The sequence below is a fragment of the Echiichthys vipera genome, assembly GCF_963691815.1.
Source record: "Echiichthys vipera genome assembly, chromosome: 5".
Taxonomy (NCBI): Eukaryota; Metazoa; Chordata; class Actinopteri; order Perciformes; family Trachinidae; genus Echiichthys; species Echiichthys vipera.
In genome coordinates, this window is record NC_139830.1 from 9,635,915 (window position 1) to 9,655,616 (window position 19,702).

The following is a 19,702-nucleotide window of genomic DNA, read 5'->3' on the forward strand; positions in this document are numbered from 1 at the left end:
TTCAAAGTCTGTCAGCCATCTACTGAGCTGATATATATCAGCCAACAGCTGAAGAGCAGCAAAAGGACTTGGTTAGGCCCAGGATATCTGCTATCAGGACTTCTCAGCCAGTCTTAAAGTCCATTGGCTGGCACGTGGAGAGGGCTTTAAAATAAACAAACTGGACTGAGGGGGCTGTACGAGGTCCACCAAAGATTGTCAAGAATCTAAACTGTGCCTCATCTGTTGAGCTCCAGCTGCAGTATTTGCAGTTTTTGTAACCACAGATCTCAAAAAAAGAAGTGCTTTAGGTGTTGTATTTGCACTTTGGTAAGCTAGTCAGGACCATGAGTGACACACTTAGACCCCCTTCGCTCCAGGTGAGCGTCCCAAACGATGCGCCAGGATACTCAGACGGAGGACGCAACGCAGTGTCGGATGGCTCCGTGCGATCCAGCTCCTCAACCCCGACACTCCGACGCAAGCGGTTCAAGATGCGCCGCATGAGGAACGTGCCCAGTGAGAGGGACCTCGAAAGGGGCCGACTAACCGTTGGGCATCTCACGGCCCGATCTCACTCCGGCTCCAAGGAATACCTCCAGCTGCCTTCTATTGAGATCACACCATCCAGCGATGAAGACGCCATCTCTTCCTGGTCACGCTGCTCCACGCCCAGTGCCTCTCCGCGACGCAAGCGATTCCTGTTGAGGAAGTGGCTGAAGGTCAGACAGAAGAAGGAACAAGGCAGTGAGAGCAGGTTGGTATGGGCCCTCCCTACTCACCTCTCCTCATCCCCCTCTTCTCCCCTCATCTTTCCTAATACTTCCATGCTGCTTCAAGGCTAGTTGCTACCCGCACATATGTATTGTACCACTAACTGAAAGTGAGTTAAGCTGTTGTCATGTGAATTTTAGAAGATGTAACATTTGGACTTCTGTATAGTTTAAGCTTTCTTTTCATCTGTCAGAGATTGATTTTTGAATAGCATCAATAGCAAGCACCTGAATGACTACACACAAGCGCTGTTTTTTCAGAGCTTTTCTAAATATTCTTGCATTCAAAGAGAATTGTGCAGGTTTGAGGGTTAGGTTTAGGTTACAATAACAAGAAATGTATAGTTCAAATATTTGAGCTTCTTAAATGATAATTATTGGCAAAGATCGTTACACTCCAAGGATGGACTCATCAGAGTCAAGACCTCACCAAAATTAACAGGGTGCTTCCTCTTGGGATACTAAATGTACACACTATGTGTTAAAACAAAGGGCGAAGGGGACACCGTAGGGTCATCTGACAGCAGTACTGCAGGAAAGGTCAGAAGGTTTACAAAATCAATAGGTTTGTTCTTATCGGATATATAGAGGAGACATACTGTACTGACACCTGAGTGTATGTGACGGTGGCGCAGAGTAAAGCTCAAAGGGTCCAGAAGAAAATGTACCTCTTCACAAATAAAGTATTTTAACAATTTAAATTAAGAAACCTCCCTCATTGAAACGTTATATGTACAGATTTAAAGCTAGTAGTTAATAAAAATGCAAGATAGACAGTAATATTGATAGTTATGCAGTATTTTCAGTTGAGTGTAATTGAAATCGGGAAAAGACACAATATGAGACAGATTAAAAGTTCTGGTACAAAATATAGATACAACTTTTTAGAGTAACTTTACTTTTGTGCGTGTGTACATTTGGGAATGGGTTAAGACACACTGACTTGAAACTCCATCAATGTGTGTTATCTTTATCTGAATGGAAGACATCATGTCTCCAGAGGCATGTGTGCAGCCCAGCTCCCTTAGGTGTAATGTGGACTGTTCTAACAAGCCTTCCTCAGCTTAATACCACACTGTGGTGTTAAGATAACATGGCTATTCCTCAATCTGCTGCTTGTTACTGGCTGCATGTAGTCTGGACAAATATGCAGGCTTAAAGCAGTGTGGGAATGACATGAATAATCCAGATTTTAATGCTTATCTTCATTTAATTATTGAAGTTTTGTCATGCTAAGTTGCGAGGACACAGTGTGCTATACACCATCTTCCCATGGTATTTGTTGTCTCAGCATTGTTCCCCCGGAAATTTGTCGCCACATTAATTTATTATTTTTTGCTGCTTTGTGGGCAGTTTTTGACAACCTAATATTTAATGCAAGACTGTTCTAAAATAGCCCCATTGTAAAAAAATAAAATGGCAGCTTCAGGCTACCTTATTTAATGGAGGCACTTCATGAATGTATGTTGGCTCTGGTATTATCTGTGAACACAAGTAAACATGAGGATGTTCACCAATGATGTTGTATATGAGATTCAGCTCCTGTTGTTACAAAATGAGCTGCACCTGCAGTAGTGCACGACAAGTTTTTTTGTATGGCACCTCAACAGCAATTTAAAGCGCTTGCCCTAAAACTAAATGCTACACAGCTAAAATGGCAAGAAACAGAATGAACAGGAGTATAAGAAATGTGGTGCAGCAACAGTCTACATTAACATATATGCAGGGTGAAATTCCATACAGACGCGCTAATTTTTAAACATGGGAATAATGGTGCACATTTTCAGATGGTCTCTCCTGGAAAGAATTTATACTGTTGCCCAGAGTAAAGTTCAAAACCTGCTTTCTTTCTCGCCTTTGCACAGCTGGCCAATCATGGTGTGGATGTGAATATCAGACTGTCAGTTTCATAAAGTTACACAAATTATCAAAAACTGGCACCATAAGTAAAAAGATATCTTTAAGGTGATATAACAGTAGATTTTGTAATCGTCTTAATGTAACTACACTGAGATTTCTGGCACACAAAAACATTAAATGTGGTCCAACACTTTCACAAGCTGGTGAACTTGCTGAGATATATTCACGCTGGACCCTTTTCCTCCGGCAAGGATGGTACTCATGGCTTCCCAGCCCTTGTCTCAGTCACAGTGTACTCACAAGTTCAAACTCAGGTTGTAGCAGGAACTACCACAGAGGCGGGTATTTTTCTAGATGTCTGCATGTCTGTAAGTCTGTGGTCAGATATTGTCATGTTATGCTGCAACTGTGCAAGATACAGTCACAAAACCTTACAGGTATAAACATGGGTGTGGTCAGAGCAAGGGCGATGGAAGTAGGGGGTTAAAAATTTGTAATCTTGCGTGGTTGGAACACTATTGTGGTGACAAAATCTGGCTACAGAAAGACAGACATCAAACACCTGGCAAAATATAAAGACTGTCTCTGCGGTATAGTTCCCTCTACAGAAGGTGTCTACAGGATCACAAGGTGAGCAGTCGCTGCTGGTAATTAAATGATTCAAACCTTCTTTTGGTCGATTTCCCGCAGTGTTACATGACAAGGGAGAAGTGCACAGTAATGATTAAAAGTGAAAAAATAAATACTTAAAAGTTCAGCTCCAGCTTTCCTTAAATGTGATGGAATTTTATGTTTAGTTTTCACTCTGGTTGGTTTGAATGAACCCTTGAAGCTTTTGTTACGGTGTTTCCTTTAAAGTGAAACCTGGTGTGTGGTCAGTAAATCCTTCTTTAAATGTTCATAGTAACCACCGTTAGTCTGTCAATCTAGCATATTATTCTTGTCATTCTAGCGTTTTGATTGGTTAGTGTGTGCGTGTGCGTGTGCGTGTGCGTGTGTGTGTGTGTGCGTGTGTGTGTGTGTGTGCGTGTGTGTGTCAACAAGATTGTCCGTCTAGGAGCAGTGGAAGTTTGCAGACCTAGTGGAATCTGCCGGCTGATAACAGCAGGGCTATTTTGAGGAGGTGATGCAGTATCCTCCTCCAGGCTTCACTGCTTCCCCCTCGTCCAAGCATTTAAATATTTCAGACACAACCTCTCACAAAGCGACTTAGGAAAACAAGTAATTAGATGAGTTACTGTTATCAATTTGAAGAAACGTTAATAAATCTGCCAGTACTTAGCCTCTGTATATGAGGCACCCACTCTACCAGGTTAGCTAGTAGTTAGAGCTGCAGCTATCAAATCTTTTAGTAATAGAGTATTCTCCCGTTTATTCCATTGATTAATTGCGTAATCGCATAACAAAAAGTATAATTTTGCCTAAAATGTATTATAATTTGCGTTATTTTGTGGGGGAAAAAATTATATCAGTGGTAGGCCTATTTAATGTGGTAACTGAACCTGTGTGTGTGTGTGTGTGTGTGTGTGTGTGTGTGTGTGTGTGTGTGTGTGTGTGTGTGTGTGTGTGTGTGTGTGTGTGTGTGTGTGTGTGTGTGTGTGTGTGTGTGTGTGTGTGTGTGTGTGTGTGTGTGTGTGTGTGTGTGTGTGTGTGTGTGTGTGTGTGTGTGTGTGTGTGTGTGTGTGTGTGTGTGTGTGTGTGTGTGTGTGAGCGCGCGCGCGCGCGCTTGAGGGGGAGAGAGAGAGATGTGTGTGTGTGTGCGCTTGAGGGGGAGAGAGAGAGAGAGAAATGTGTGTATGTTGAAGGCAATACACACAATTTACCATGAATTCGCCTAGTATTAAGAGTAGTGCAAAAAAATTCTACATGACGCACGTGTTTACTCAAACAGGTGTCAAAGACAAATAGATTTATTTAGAAAATTAATTAGAGATAGAAACGATCAGGAAGAGCGACTCGCTCCCTTCCTGTTTACCATAACAACAAGCAACATACAAAAGACCAGAGCAGATGTGTTGGACATTCTATATTGATGAAAAACATTTTTTGTGGTTTCCTGCATTCTAGATGTCTGTCTTAAGATTGACAGGATTTTGTCACGCCTTCTTGCTGTCCTGCTCAAAGCATATTCCTTCAATTGTTTATTAGTGATGAATAATTCAGTGGGGACCAATCCTACGTCACTTGTCTGTCCTTGCGATTTCAAAAGAACACGCAGTAAAGGCAAAGGATACACTTGTTAACACTTGCATAAACCCTTATAAACACATCCGCTTTCACAGCACATGTCGTCCCTCTAAGAGAACAGATGTAGACACACGGCATCTGCTGCAGAGAAAGCAGGAGCTCAGAGCTGAAGGAGTGGAGCTCAAGTGATATTCCACAAGAAAAACACAGTATAAGTATTTTTCACCTCATTTAGGCTGATATGTGATGGTAAAAAGAAATACATTTCTGAAGCAATCAACTGATCCTATCTCCGGACTATCAACATACAGTATCCGTGTCACATCTATCCATCCCAACTGCTCAAATGCACGAATGGTGCTGTATGCTGCAATGTTTCCTCTTTAATGCAGCTATATCTCAATGCACATTATTATTTACCATATAAAATACTTTTTTAAAGCTGTCTTTTACTTAAAGACATACAGCCCAACCTTCAGTTGGACGAGTTCATGTTATGCGGTTTACTGAGTAAATGTGAATAAATATTCAGTTTATTATTTCACTTCTTTTGATCAAAAATAGCATTAAAGATGAAATACAGGGATAAATTATTGGGTAATGGCTACTACAGAGGTGGAAAGACTTTTCAGCGTGCTTCTACAGTGTACGGAAAGTATCCCAACTCTCAAAATCTGCTTTTCATGCATTCCAGGTTACCCTCCCGCTTTGTGTAGAGCGCTGCTACTGTTGGAATCGGATTAACTCACCCTCGGGGTTAGAGTGTGAATTAATGAAGTCCTTTCCCAACAGACCGGCTTTATTCTTAAATGTCAAAGTGTGGACGGAATGACAGCAGAATCTTAAAGTAGAAGAGTCATCCTGACAGTGACAACAACGCCTGTGTGATGCTCTTCATATGTGCAACTTAAACCTATTGACAACTAACTAGATCACAAATATCTTAACTTGAACTTTTAAAGAAGAGCCAGTCAGAGGTCTCGCTACTTTTGCTGTTTTATGTGTTCATGGTTATCTCATGAATATATTCATTTACAAATCTGCAACAATCTCCCTTATTATCAGGAGCCTTATCTTTTTCATAGCCTATGTCATACAGCCCCCTCTAGTGTCATCGTTGGATATGTACATGTACAGGACAGGACCAAGTTGCCATATACTGTATATTTGTATATATTTCACACTTATTTTGCAGGATCTTGGACAGCTGATGTCACAGCCAGTAGAATTTTAGAATTTATTTATTCAGTATAGCCCCTTGAGATGAATCGTTTCCTTTTCGAGGGGGTCCTTCATTATAATGATATACATAATACAAAGTCAAAAAATAAATACAGTGAATCACAATGCAGGACTTATACATGCACACACACACACACACACACACACACACACACACACACACACACACACACACACGCACACTCACACCCCAGCTAATCCCCAAACAGCCAGCTTACAAATAGTGAGAAAAAAAAGTTACAGAAATACATGTTTGTGAAATAAATATATTAAATACAATTAAATACTACAATGATGCAAATGACGAAACAAATGGGAAATTAGAATAAAATAAAAGAATAAAAATAATAAAGAAAAAATGAAAAAGAAAACAAGGACAAAAAAAACAGTTGCAAAAGTTTTATGTGAAAAACGGATCTTTGCCTGGTTAACGTAGAGCAAGACAGCTGAAAGTAAATGTAATGTCAAAGAACAACTGTTGTGTTTTTATAATAGGGTCTATTTATGCTATGCTTTGTTTTCTTTCATGTTTTTTTCACGTTTTTGTACCCCTTGTGTGTGTAGGGGCAAAATGGTGACGACTATGGCAATTTACATAACGTACTTAACTAATACATTAAGAAAAAACCCTGATTCGTGAGATTACTCCCAATAATCTTTTCTCTACAATACCACAAGATGAAATCCATGTACACCATCACATTTTAGTTTCATAGAAGAATGCGGTAATGATTTGCAGCCTCATTTCTTTTTCATGTGCCACGCAGCAGCCAGCAGAGCAGCCAGCAGAGCAGCCAGCAGAGCAGCCAGCAGAGCAGCCAGCAGAGCAGCCATGAAGATGACAACACTCGCTTCCTGACTCCATTCATCCGAGAGGAGAGGTGAGAGTGTGTTTGTGTTTGTTGACGCGCATGTGTTGCTACTGTACTATATGGACTTTTCAGAATATTTAATTATGATTTAATGAAAATCTTACTTACTCAAAATCACAGGATTAGATCCAGGAAACATTTTTACCATTTTCATTCAGTTAATTGAATACTAGAAAGATATACATTGAAAGTTTGATTCTTATTTCACAGTTTTATTACCTTTGAATTCAAGGGCAAGTCTGGGCACACAGTGCAGTTTTTTGTGTCTACCTTATCTATCACGTGTAGATTCATGCAGTTGGGATGAATAATCAACTCAACATGTCAAGGTATTCCCTGACTTCATATCAGTCTGTTTCTTGCATGCATTCTCTACTAGGAAGGATCCTTTCATACTGGTGCACAAAGAAATTGCTATATAATAAATATATATATATAATATATATAATATAATGAAACAGACAGTTACATTGTGGCTTTACCTTATTTTTCTCCTTTTTTTCCCTTCAAAATACAAATTCAAGTCTTCAACTAGCTTACATGAATGGATGGATTCTGTGCACTTGGTTTTCAAGGTATATTGACCAAAAGGCCCTTTTTTGTCCATATCAGCCTATTAAATAGTCACGTAATGGAGCCCATGTGTAACTACGCCTGCAGTAATTGGTGTCTCTGCTTTTCCATAGCTCAGTTTGAGTTGAGACACAGACAGTATCATTGGCTCTTTATCTCCTTGAAATATGCTGCAGTTGTCACAGGAGAACAGGTGTCTGACCTGGACATTAAATCAGTTACTCAATCTGGTGTGCGTGTGTGCGTGTGCGTGTGTGCGTGTGCGTGTGTGCGTGTGTGCGTGTGTGCGTGTGTGTGTGTGTGTGTGTGTGTGTGTGTGTGTGTGTGTGTGTGTGTGTGTGTGTGTGTGTGTGTGAAATGCAGTTTCCTATTTTATTCCGTAAGTAAAGCAATGCAGCCAGGAGGGAACTCGTGAGGAGATAAGGCAGACGATGTGTCAGGAAACTAGAACTGTCTGCATTGCTGAACTTTTTATGTTGTCTTTTTGGCCTAAAATAAGAGCAGTGCTTTTTTTCACTTAAATCCTTTATTTGAACACAGAGTTTCTTTTTCATCTGGAGTATCCACTCCAGAAGATTTTCTGGGACACTTTAGCTCTTAACCCTCTCTAGCTCTGGCTGGTTGACATAAAATGCATCACGTCCGTCACGCCAGCACATGAAATTCGCCACAGACACCAAAAAATGTGAAAGGATCAAATGTGAAATAGAGAGCTTTCCCTGGCAATGACAGGCTTAATCAGCATTGTTTGAACTCGTTTGGCAAGTGGTTGAATGTACTGTAACGAATGTGCATTAATGTAAAGCCCCGCACTCCAGCTTTAAACAGAATGTTGGACTAAGGAGAACCCATACTCTGAGTCAAATCTAACACCTTTCAGCTCTTGGCAAAGGTATTGAGCTTGACAATTTCTAAATCTGTCGAACTAACAGGGGATTTAAAAGTCATATCAGATAACCACAGCCTTCTAACAAAAAAAATAGCTTTCTACAGCATCTGCAAAACATGTGGTTAAATAGTTACTGGAGAGAGGCTGCTGCTGATTTTGTCATCCGTGGGCGTATACATAATACAGAAATACCTCATTTATCCACACACAAAAAATGGTGTAGGAATGTTCTGATAAAAAGAGAAAATGTGTAGGAATCCTCTTCGTCTAGCCTCGTAATATCCACCCACTTCGCTGCCTTCAGCTCTGTCTACGGTTCACTCCACCTCCACTCTGTCTCTGCGTCCTGCACTCTTCTGCTTGAATCCCTCTCTGGCTCTCCCTCCCGCGCACTCTTCTCGCTCAGTGTCTCCACTTGCTCGAATAAGGAACAGTACCTGTCAAACCTATGGGATTTCTAGCTGCTCTTCTTTTTGCTGTGCTGGTGATAGCTAGTGAGGGGCGTCTGCAGCAGCTGCAGGGAGAGCAGCGTTCTGTAGCCGGCTTTAGAGGGCACGGAATGTCATGTCTCCTCTGCAGGTAAAAACAGTGGCATCCCTGCCTGGATGCTGCACCGCTGCCTCTCCACAACTCAAACCCGTCTCGCTGTATCCATGTCCGCCAGTTTTGTTTGCTCTTACTGCGTCTGTGTCTGTTTGTCTTATGTGCTGCAGTTTGCTCAGTGTGCTATGTGCAGCTGCATTTTCTGGTGAAGTGACAGAAGGCTGCTGGTTAATTATGTGCCACTAGCTGTGATTTTAGCCGCTTCTACAAGATTATTAGGGCATCCATGGTTCAGGGAGAGGGATTCAGATGATGAGGATAAGTTTGCTTATTTGCTGTCATTTTCATGTATTTACATTTGTGGCTTCTGCCAAGTTCAACTCCTCCACTATATCTGCAGATAGGGTTATGTAATATCACAGTGTGACTTTGCTAAGACAGTGTAATATGACTTGAAATGAATGAATGAATGAAATAGCACATGATTATGAGTTGTGGATCAGGATTACACCCTGAGAAATGTCATCGCAGTGTAGAGTATATATTATATAACTACTATACCCCCCCCCCCCCCCGAGTTAAAAAAAAATTGCTAAAAAGTGAGATAAAATATAAAATAAATACAATGTAGAAGCACTGTGCAGTTATAATGCAGTGCAAGATATTATTAAATAGTTTAAAGCTTTATTTTAATAAAATTCAGTGGCAAGTTTTCTAGAGTTTCTCCCATAAAGACTGAACTGTGAAACTGTGGTCAGTTCTGACTCTAGGCACAGTAAGCAAACTTGTTGATGATCTGATCCCAGATATGTTAAATCATGGATTTGTCAATTATTATAATTTCTCACTCTTTTCAATCATCTGCAACTGGATTAAGAACTTGTTATTGAATGTGTGAAAATACTACAGTATATAACGTGTCTGTATTGATATATAATGAAACAGTGCATTTGAAAGAGTATGAACTGTTAATGCATATGTACGAACCAGGTTAATTTTATTAAACATACATTACTATTTATATAGTAATAGTAGTAATATACCAGTAAAAGATGCTACGTGTGTGAGAATGATAAAATTGCGTTCCGCTTAAACTAACTTAATAGTATAGTGTAATGTGTAATATTAAACCATTTATTCAGTGTTTATATGCTGCTTAAAATGGAAAATAATTACTTAATATTTATACCAGCCACGATCGCAACGCTGGCATTGTTTCGTTTCGTGTGTGTGTGCGTGCGTGCGTGCGTGCGTGCGTGTGTGCGTGCACAGATTTCTTTCCCCACGTAAGCATCCCAACCTTGCAAGATACAGTAATAATACTTTACAGATGTTTAGTTTAGATCAAAATGAAGGTAGGGTTTGAAAATGAGTGTGATCTGAGGGTAGGGGCCATTGCCCCACCGCTTTACTCCCCTGGCCAGATTTTACGTTGTGGCTGATGTTATCCAATCGCAAGATGGTCTCTGGTTTCTAGTGTCTTTTTATTTTCATTACTATTATTAATGATTTCAAAAGTAGTAATACATTGTCTAAGACTATACTCCTCTCTTTTCCTCTGCAGGTCTGACAGTGCAGCGGACAAAATCAGGTAAGTCTGACTTTGTCTGACTTTGTCTGGCATTGTGTGCCGATGGGCTCACAGAGCACAGATGCAGTGGGACTGGCCTCACTGTCACCCCATTTGCCCTGGCCCGCCCACCCCACATGTGACACAGATTCACGGCTCTGTCCGCCAACCAAGGTGTCTGAATGCGCTTTACATTTGGAGAGGCCTGCAGTGAATACAGTTGCAAGCCATGGAATGCCATTGTTTGCTTTTATTGGACAAACAACACCAGACACAAACAGGGCTTTGTGAGTTGGACACTATTGTGGAGCTTATAGTCTTTTAGCTAGCCAGCAAGTGGCAGGTCAGCTCTGTGGACACACACTGTGGGCACAGACACTTGATTTTCCAGGGTGTGAAGGCTTTGCTGTCACAAGAGACACTGTGCGAGTCCTGACACGAAAAGGGTTCAAGGCACAAGCTGAAAAGGTAAGTGATAGGTAATGATGTTTTTGGTCTTGTGGGGCACCACAGGAAAAGTGTTGGAACAGGGAATTCTACGAGTAGCTGGTCCTCCATGGTTAACTTGATAATGCAGTGATATAGCATCACCGTTCATACTCTGACTTTACAAAACATGGTTTCGTTAAATGTTACATAATCCACATTTTAATTGTGTCAGAGGTAGCTTCCCTAATGATATCCAGATGTATTACTCATGGGTTCGCTCGTGTTTACTTCATTTGTACATGAGTGGCATCCCCTGGCCCCATTTGTCTGGTAACTCAGCACTGACTACATATTGTGCTGTAAGGAGTACTGTGGGAAGTCATATTCAAGGCTTTGTATGAGGCAATCATGAAAGCTTGGCAGTGTGTGTGTATGTTGTGGGGTGTACTCTGCATGGAGTGATCAGTCAGTTGAAGTGGTGTTTGTGTGGCCTGTTTTCTGAGCTGAGTTGACACTGTTATTTTGGTGCATTTGTGTGTGTGCACACTCTGGTATGAGTGTGTCTGGTTTGGTATGCTTTGAGTGTTCAGTCATGCGAGTTGGGTGACTAGAAGGTCGAGCCAGGTTTAAACCACTAGGAGTCTCTGTACTCCAACACACAACCAGCAGATGCTATTTTGAAAGCGTGTGTTGTCTGTGTATCTTTCAAGCCAGTAGTTGTGCATTTTAATGGAAATTGAGGGAAATTAAGTTCTTAAATTCCAGCTGTTTTAATTACCGTTGAAGTAAGCTGAACATATATATTACTTTGCATATGGACTGCACAGTTTGTAAAAAAAAAAAAAGCTTTCTTACAACAGTGAGTGTTGTCATCATTTACGCATTTGGCAATATTTGAAGTCCCTGTCCACTCAAAGATGTGTTTGCTTTTCCTGACCTTCACTGGGCAACTTGTGTCAAGTATGTGTAGAGTTTGACACTAGAAGACTGTTGGGAGACCCATTGATCTGCTGTTGGGAGACATTTTCTTGCCTTTAATCTGAGTTTAAGCATGGACTGCCTACAAGCATGATTTTGTGATCACATTTATATTTAACTTAAATATGTAAGTGTAATGTCGAAACTTGAAGGCTCCAGTGCACATACATTGAGAATGGACTTTACAGTGAACACATATTGTGTCCAACAGCTAAACGTTTGAAGAGAAACAATATTTGCTTATTCATAGATTCTGGGTTTGTCAATGAGGGAGGAGTAGATATTATTTTTAATCAAAGTATCTGCTCTCCTCTTGGCAAATAAAGAAAACATAGGATCCCATCCGCATTATTTTAAATAATGTTTGAATTACACATTTTGCCTTTTGAGTTAACACTTCTATTAGAGGGTGGTAGGATTAAGATCATCAGTATGTAATCAAATTGGAGAAGTGTAGTGAAAGAAAATCAGAGAAATTAATGATTCAGCGTTAAAACGCCCTCAGAATATACATGAAAATGACATTTAAGATCATATCCATCACATATGACGTACAACAGAATATATTGTCTCCTGGATCTACAAGCCAGATAAGTTCAATCTGTACTCCCCACTGCAGGTATTTCCTAAGTGGTCATGAGTCACACAAACTGCAAAAGATCAATACTGAGTTTGTTATAAAGCTGTAAACTGTAAATAATGCATGCAAAAAGCCTTCTGGCTTGATAAAGTTAGCAGGATGGACGTGCATTTGGAAACTCTGCAGTTTGCATGTTTAAAAGAAGAGTTGTATTCAGTTGTTGTCAGTGTGATGCTCTGGTGTATTCTGTGGCTGACAAAAGAAGTGGCTGCTGAGTTGGATAATGTGACAGGAGCTGATCTTGTCCCTATAATGACATATCATAGAGTGCCACTGCTGATATTGTCCTCAACAGTCCTGCAATGTACTTTCTACCTTTTCTGCCTTTGTTCTGATGTGTGCATTGCTCTTCCGCCATCTCAATTGCAAGGTTATCGATCATCGTCTGTGGTTTGAGACATTAGCATCCTGTGATGGAGGTCAGCATAATCTGATCTTTCTCTTTACCTTGTGTAGTAGCCTCAGAAAAGCAAGGATCCAACATATTGAGAAAATGATATTCACAAATCGACGAGTTTCTTGTTCCAGATGACTTTCAAGAACGGAAAGGATAAATCAGTACAGTTGAGCGTAATATACCCAAGCCGGGCACACATAACATATTGTATTTAATTATTATCCAATCCAGGCTGAAATTCAATCAAAAACTACTAAAATGGTCCTTGTTCTAATCTAGTGTAGTTCATGTAATAATGTCATTTTTTTTCTTTACTTGTTTTTTGTTTGCTCCATTAGTTGTTTTCGTTTGAGTGCTTATCTATTTATCTAATCATCTTCACTTGTTTCCCTTTATTACATCTACAGCATTTATGTTTACATTAATTCCAGATTTGTTAGTGCTATCTGATTCCTCCAGGCAGTCATCCCTGTTGATGCCTGTAGTTGCACACCTGTCTAGCTTTAGCTGCACACAATATCATATCTGGCATATGCTGACAATGATGTAAGTGCTTCTTAGTGAATTTGGGTCATGGGCTTTGCCAGGGTAGCTATGTCTGCAAGATGCTAAGAATTCATGACGTAGTTGCTATCCCTTCTCCATATTCATGTGTGCGTTTGTGTGCGTGCAGCCCCCGCATTACTGATTGTGCTTCTCACAAAGACGGGGCGATGCTTTGGTCGAGGACCACGGATGTATGCCTGCAGCTATTGCAGACACAGGAGGATGAGAGACAGAGAAAGTGAAGGGGAGCAAAGCAGGGGAGGGAGGCTGATGAAGCAGGGAGAGGAGGAAAGGAGGTGAAGGACCACCCTTATCAAGCATAGCCGTTTGCACAGAGCCTACCAAAGAGACCTTCCCACACACACACCATGGCCAGCCAGCCAATCAGAGCGCTCACATCACTGATCCATCCTCCCTCGTACAACTGCTCATCCATGGCTCAGCGAAGCAGATGTGAGATGATGCGGTAGGAGCCGAGGCTGCGAACCACCTGGATAGAAAATTGAAAGTCACTGTGTTTTTGATATACAGGGAGGAAAGACGGTAATTTGATAATAGCTGTGGGTAATTGTGAGCAAGGAGAGGTGAACACTGGTTTAGATACATTTGTATCAGGATAGCAGCATCCAGTCAGTCTGGACATCCTGCAGCTTCTGAACAGGCATTTGAGCTTAACAAGTGTTTTCTATATCACCTCTGTTTGCAACTTTCAGTTTCGGAGCCGGTGACATTATTTTTCCTCTGACTGATTTTTTTTTTTTATGTGCCGCGTAAGAGAGGAGGACAAGGGGGATTTTATGAGGCTTGGCGTTGGTGATAAGGCATGCTGGACAAGTGACAATCTGACAACGAAACAGCGGGACAGAGAGTGAAGAGAGGCCATGAGAGCCAGGAGAGAGGCCAGGATGGTGTCTGCCTGTTCACCATGCACAAACATAAGGTCAGGTCTGATTTCTGTTACCTTTCTGTAGCTTCGGCAATTTCTTATTATGTAGTTTAATTATGTTCGGTCAAAACAGCACATGCATAACGGATAAGGCGCTTGAAGTTAATATGAAACTTAATGTATGCCATTAATAACCTTTGATATATGGTGAAAAAATACAATGTGTAGTATTGGTACAATAGTATTCCTTAATATTTATATGTAAGAGATAGGATACAGGATAGATTCCAGATACCTAAGAACAGGCGAGTACTAAACATTGAATTGACATATGTCTCTAATACTATCTGATGTCCACTCTTATAAGAAAGCCCTAGTTATTTTCACATGTACTACTCTTCTATAATCTATTATAAACTATATAGAATCGGTCCTCTGGCTGGCTGACAATCATCCTGAACTAAGTGCTAATGTAGTTTCCACTGACTGAATCACATGGCCTAGACGGCCCTGCTATTGTTCTGCAGCTGTACCCTTTTCTGTTTGACCTTTGCTGCGAAAATGCACCCGCTTTCTCTCTGTCCACAGCAGACTTTTAAATGTCAAATACTGCACATTATTCTGACTTGCTTAAGAAATTAAACAAGCCTTTTACACGATAAGAATAATGTCAATATGCATGTTTAGCTGTTTTATACATTCAGTGCTTCACAGTGGACTGTCAATACAAAAAGCTGTGACTGTGACTGCAGTAACTATTCCAGATACAGTATGTATTATCGTAGGTGTGGCAGGGCTTATATTTGTTTCAGACCGGCTCAGCAAATTCAGTGTAAAAATCTTCTTTATTGTCAGCTTTTATTTTCTTCAGCATTTTATTCAAATATTATACGCCTTTGACAGGAGAATGTATCAAAAATGATACATACATTTACCTTAACCTGATGAATGCAGGGTGCAGTGGAATAAATCACAGCCCACACACCCACACACGCGCGCACACACACACACACGTGTTTGTGTAGAAGGGATTTTCCAGTTGGCTTCAAGGCCTCCTAAATATCCGCTGTGATCTCTGCTCCCCAGGTCCATTAGGGGCAATTTGGTTAGATTTACTGTCCCTGTCAATGGGGATACAGGGCAGTCCTAGCTCTGCTTTAGGTTACCACTCTGTGATAAATACTCCTGGCAGGTATTCCTGTGTTACCCTCACATAACCATCTATACAGCCCTTAAGTGAATCACAAATGATAGTGATTAAGATGTTAATAAAGTGCTAGTAGCTCAAGCACACTTTGATTCATTATTTCTGTTATAAGACAATGGAAAAAATAGCTAAATTGCCTTAATGGAAAAAAGCGGCTGCTGGCTAAAGAGTCTCCGATTTCTACTATAAAATGGACTCACTGCTCCACATCTTTTTGTAAAATGGTGATGCAAATAGTGTCATGCCATTCATACACAAAGACGTAATGTGTAGAATTTTTTTCTTTAATATGAATATGTTTCTGTCTGCAATCTATATAAGTCGGTTTTTACATAATTGAAAACCCCAATACTTAGTAGTTTATTCCAGTTTTCTGTGTGATGTTTAACCTAAAGACATTCAATGCAACAATATTGCCAGGGACATCACTCATCATTACTAGACACAAGTAGGGAATTCCCTATTTCCTACCTGCCTACAGACCTGTAATGTTTTAGACTATCATGCACAGTTGCACGGTTTTGGTGACAAAATCTTGCCACAGACATATACCCACCTAGCGAAGTACTCAAAACCATCTCTGCAAGAGTAGGTGTCTCTGACTACGTGATGACACACACACACACACACACACACACACACAGACTCACGGTTCTCATGGTGAAAACAACACCAGCGTCGCTGTCACGGCTAGTAAATATAACCATTCTCCTAAAATGAAAATGTTAATTTCTGATGTGCTCCCACCTTCCTTTCACTATTCGCAAGACACAGTAAGGAAAAGGCAACTGAAAAAAATAGTTTTGCCAAATTTTCAAGCTATTTTACACATCCCTTTTTCAATTGTTGGTTTTCAAATCAGAATTTCTCAAACTTTTTCCTCTCAAACTGTGTTTCTTTTAAAAACACATCACCCGACGCCCAGTATGTCTGAGCTACAAATGACCGTCTTATATAAGAATACTGTGACCAGTTTTTTTCAACACTAGTACCTGGTGTGCCCTGCTCCACTGTCCTCAGCTTTGATGCAAAACACCTGTGAAGTCGGCCACACAAAAAATTAACTTTAATGGTACTGTTTCCTGTAGCCTAATGTTGGTCAGTGAGATGAACACCACCTCTGACAGCACTCTTCATTTAACCACTGAATTTGTATCATGGCTCTAAAATATGAGGTTTATGGGTAAAATAATTCAATTAACTTTATGTATGCAAATTAAGCAGTGCATTTCACAGTGTATTTGTGTGGGTTTTTTTTACATTTTCAATAATGTGTAATATAAGTAGTTGTTGATATACACTTAACCAAGTGTTAAGATGATAAAACATTATTTAGGAGGGATCAAATAATGAGAGAATCAATCTTGCAGCAGCCCTGCTTTAGATACTGAATTTAAGAAATAAATCTCAAAACAGAACACATGGGTCCTCAATTTTTGGATGGGTTGATTGGAACTATTTCAAAAAGGGTGTCTCTGGCTATTTCTCGATTTCCATTAAAAAAAATCTAGCCCAAAACACTTCCACAGAGATTTTCACCAATTTGACTTATTATCACATCATGGCCTGTATTTTGGGCCAGCTGTTAACGTCAAGCACTGTAGGTGATTCATTAAGTACCCCTGTCTGTAGACAATCTGTCTGTCACTGGCACACCCACTTACCGCTTTTGTGAAAGGCCTTGTTTTCATGCTAGGTGGACATCTGCCTCACTGTAGAGATGCACAAGGAGATATGCCATGCACGTATGTCATTTAGTGGTAAGAAGTAAACTAAATTTAGACCCGCCTTCTTCATTTGGAGACGTTGTTTCATATCCGTCCACTGAACAGTTGGAGCTGAAATTGATACCAATCCATTTGTCATCAAGCCCTTTTAATGTACTTATTGTCTACTGTCTTATTAATGAGGTATTGGTTGCACGGCGAAATTTGAGGTCAGTAAGATAATGAAGCTGGAGTTCATTCAATCCATTGTTCCACTCCAAGTAGTAAATTAGGACAGTTACAGTATGTAGGCAAGGATAAGGAGACAAGTACTATGGAACAGGGTAAACTGTATCTATTTAAGTGCGTCTGCATTCAGCAGGACTTTACTGCTGACTAATCACGGGCCCTCTGGTGACTCACAGTTTAATTCACATATGTGCATCAGTAAATCAATCTCGCTGATCACGCTGTATGTCTATATTTCGACCCCAGCAGGCCAACATTTAATGTATTTTATTCTGCAAATATGCACTCTCATCCAGATGCATATCCACAGGGATGAACCTTCAATATGTTGGAGGTGGAGATCCATCTGTCATGTAAACCCCTGCAGGTCCATGCAGGGGTTTAGCTCTGCAGAGCTGTGGAAGATTAACACTAAACTCTAAAGACCTTAACAGTCAAATTAAATTCTTTGTGCCAGATTGCCTTTCTGAAACATATCCATCTTTAATAGACGGTCTGTTTTTCAGGTTTTATAAATCAAGTGTTGTAACCTGTAATCGGTCTCCTCTGAATTGCCTTCCACCTGGCAGACATGATTGATTTCCCCTCTAGCTGTTTCAAAAGGGGCCATGGATTATTCTTACTTAGGACTTCTTCTGTTCCTCTGCATCCTACGTTTGCAAGAGAACGAAGCACCCAGGGTCATTTTATACATCCACTTTTTGAATATTGAAGGCACTCTGTGCATATTTTCCATATGTCAAGCAGCAGCATAACATTTTGCTAAAATGTTAATGCCTGTGTGTCTAATCTCAACAGGAAATTCCTCAGTTAATCAATTTCTCTCAGTGAAACTTTATACCTCACTGACCGGTATAAAATCTGTATTAGTTATTGTATAGCCATAAGAAACATCTCAATGGGTGCTGGGAAGCTCCGTCAGGGGTAAAGGATTGGGAAAAAATTGCTCTGACTGGAGAGGCAAATGTATTATCAGGTGCCGCAGCAAAAATTGAATTGATTGAATAGATGGAGGAGTGGTTGAGGGCCTCTGATCACAGTGATTCATGGTACATGTGGGTGCTCTGTATTGAGTCACAGCAGCAACTGGAGTGAAAGGACTGCACTCTGCAAGCACAATAACACACTGCTGTACTTTATACATGCACGCAGACAAACAAATCTCAGAAACAATGATTGTTGCTTTTGAATTTACTGGATTGGTATTCGACTAAAAGCAAATGTCAGAGCATATTTACGACCACATTTGGCCTTGTCATTTGAATATGAAGATGACTTAAAGCGTGGTTTTTGATCCTAGCAAAGTGAAATTGTACTTTTCTTACCCGTAAAAAAGATTATCTGGACCAACTACTGTTCAGGATAATCCAAATCAAATGAACGTACCTTTTGTGGAGATCAGAGATAATGGATATAATAAGTACACTAATTTATGATTTTTCTGTTTCTTTGTGTTCTTTAAGTCTAGTTCCTGAAACTAGCCGATGCGAGGCATCAATACCAGTGCATTTTAGTTAGCATCAACTGTCATCAGGACAGTCTCGTCATGAAAAAGAAAAGAGAATCTACCAAAACCTCTCATTCACTTTTCTCTACCTTCACTGATAGGCCAAGCAAAAGAAGTGGAAGAAACTGATATGGAAACCCCAAAGGTAGGCTATAACTCAACAAGCAAAAGACACTCCACACATGAGCATTGACATTATATAGTAGGTGTCATTAAACTAAAGATAACTAATAGGTTGTGACATATCATACCATCTCTCATCCTCTGTATATTCTCACCCATTTTAAAAAATAAATAAATGTATATTCATGGTCTTCAAGTATGTCATACTCAACACACACCATAGGAGGGAGCTGTTTAATCCCACAATTTCATCTATTTCCTCTTCACTTCTTCTGGTCCTCAGATTTCACAGTGTGTGAGCTCCAGGAAAAGAACTGCTGTAGTATCATTTACTGAAACACTGTCAGCATTGTCCTCTGCAGGTGCACCACAGGGTTAGAGGTGGGGCCACTTCATAATTTTTGGTTAGTTAAAAATACTGTATACGTACTCAAAGCTTTGCTGAAAGGGCCAACTGTAGGTAAACGGTATCAGCTGATTTTATAACATCAGTAGACTGATGACAACATAACCCAAGTCAGGGGGGTCTAACAGATTATACTATCA

General features: G+C 40.3%; 1 protein-coding gene across 3 annotated transcripts in view; it reads left to right on the forward strand.

Annotated features, from left to right (window-relative positions):
* Window positions 1–326: 326 nt before the first annotated feature.
* gramd1bb (GRAM domain containing 1Bb) overlaps window positions 327–19,702 on the forward strand; it is a gene marked incomplete at its 5' end in the record, with an annotated part of 65,872 nt that continues 46,496 nt past the window's right edge. For 2 of the 3 annotated variants that reach the window (XM_083913536.1, XM_083913534.1), the window contains 3 exons: window positions 327–734; window positions 6,831–6,922; window positions 10,483–10,509. In XM_083913536.1, the coding sequence (XP_083769662.1) occupies window positions 327–734; window positions 6,831–6,922; window positions 10,483–10,509 (527 nt within the window). The remainder of the gene's footprint in view (window positions 735–6,830; window positions 6,923–10,482; window positions 10,510–19,702) is intronic. The other variant, XM_083913535.1, reaches the window with a different exon arrangement.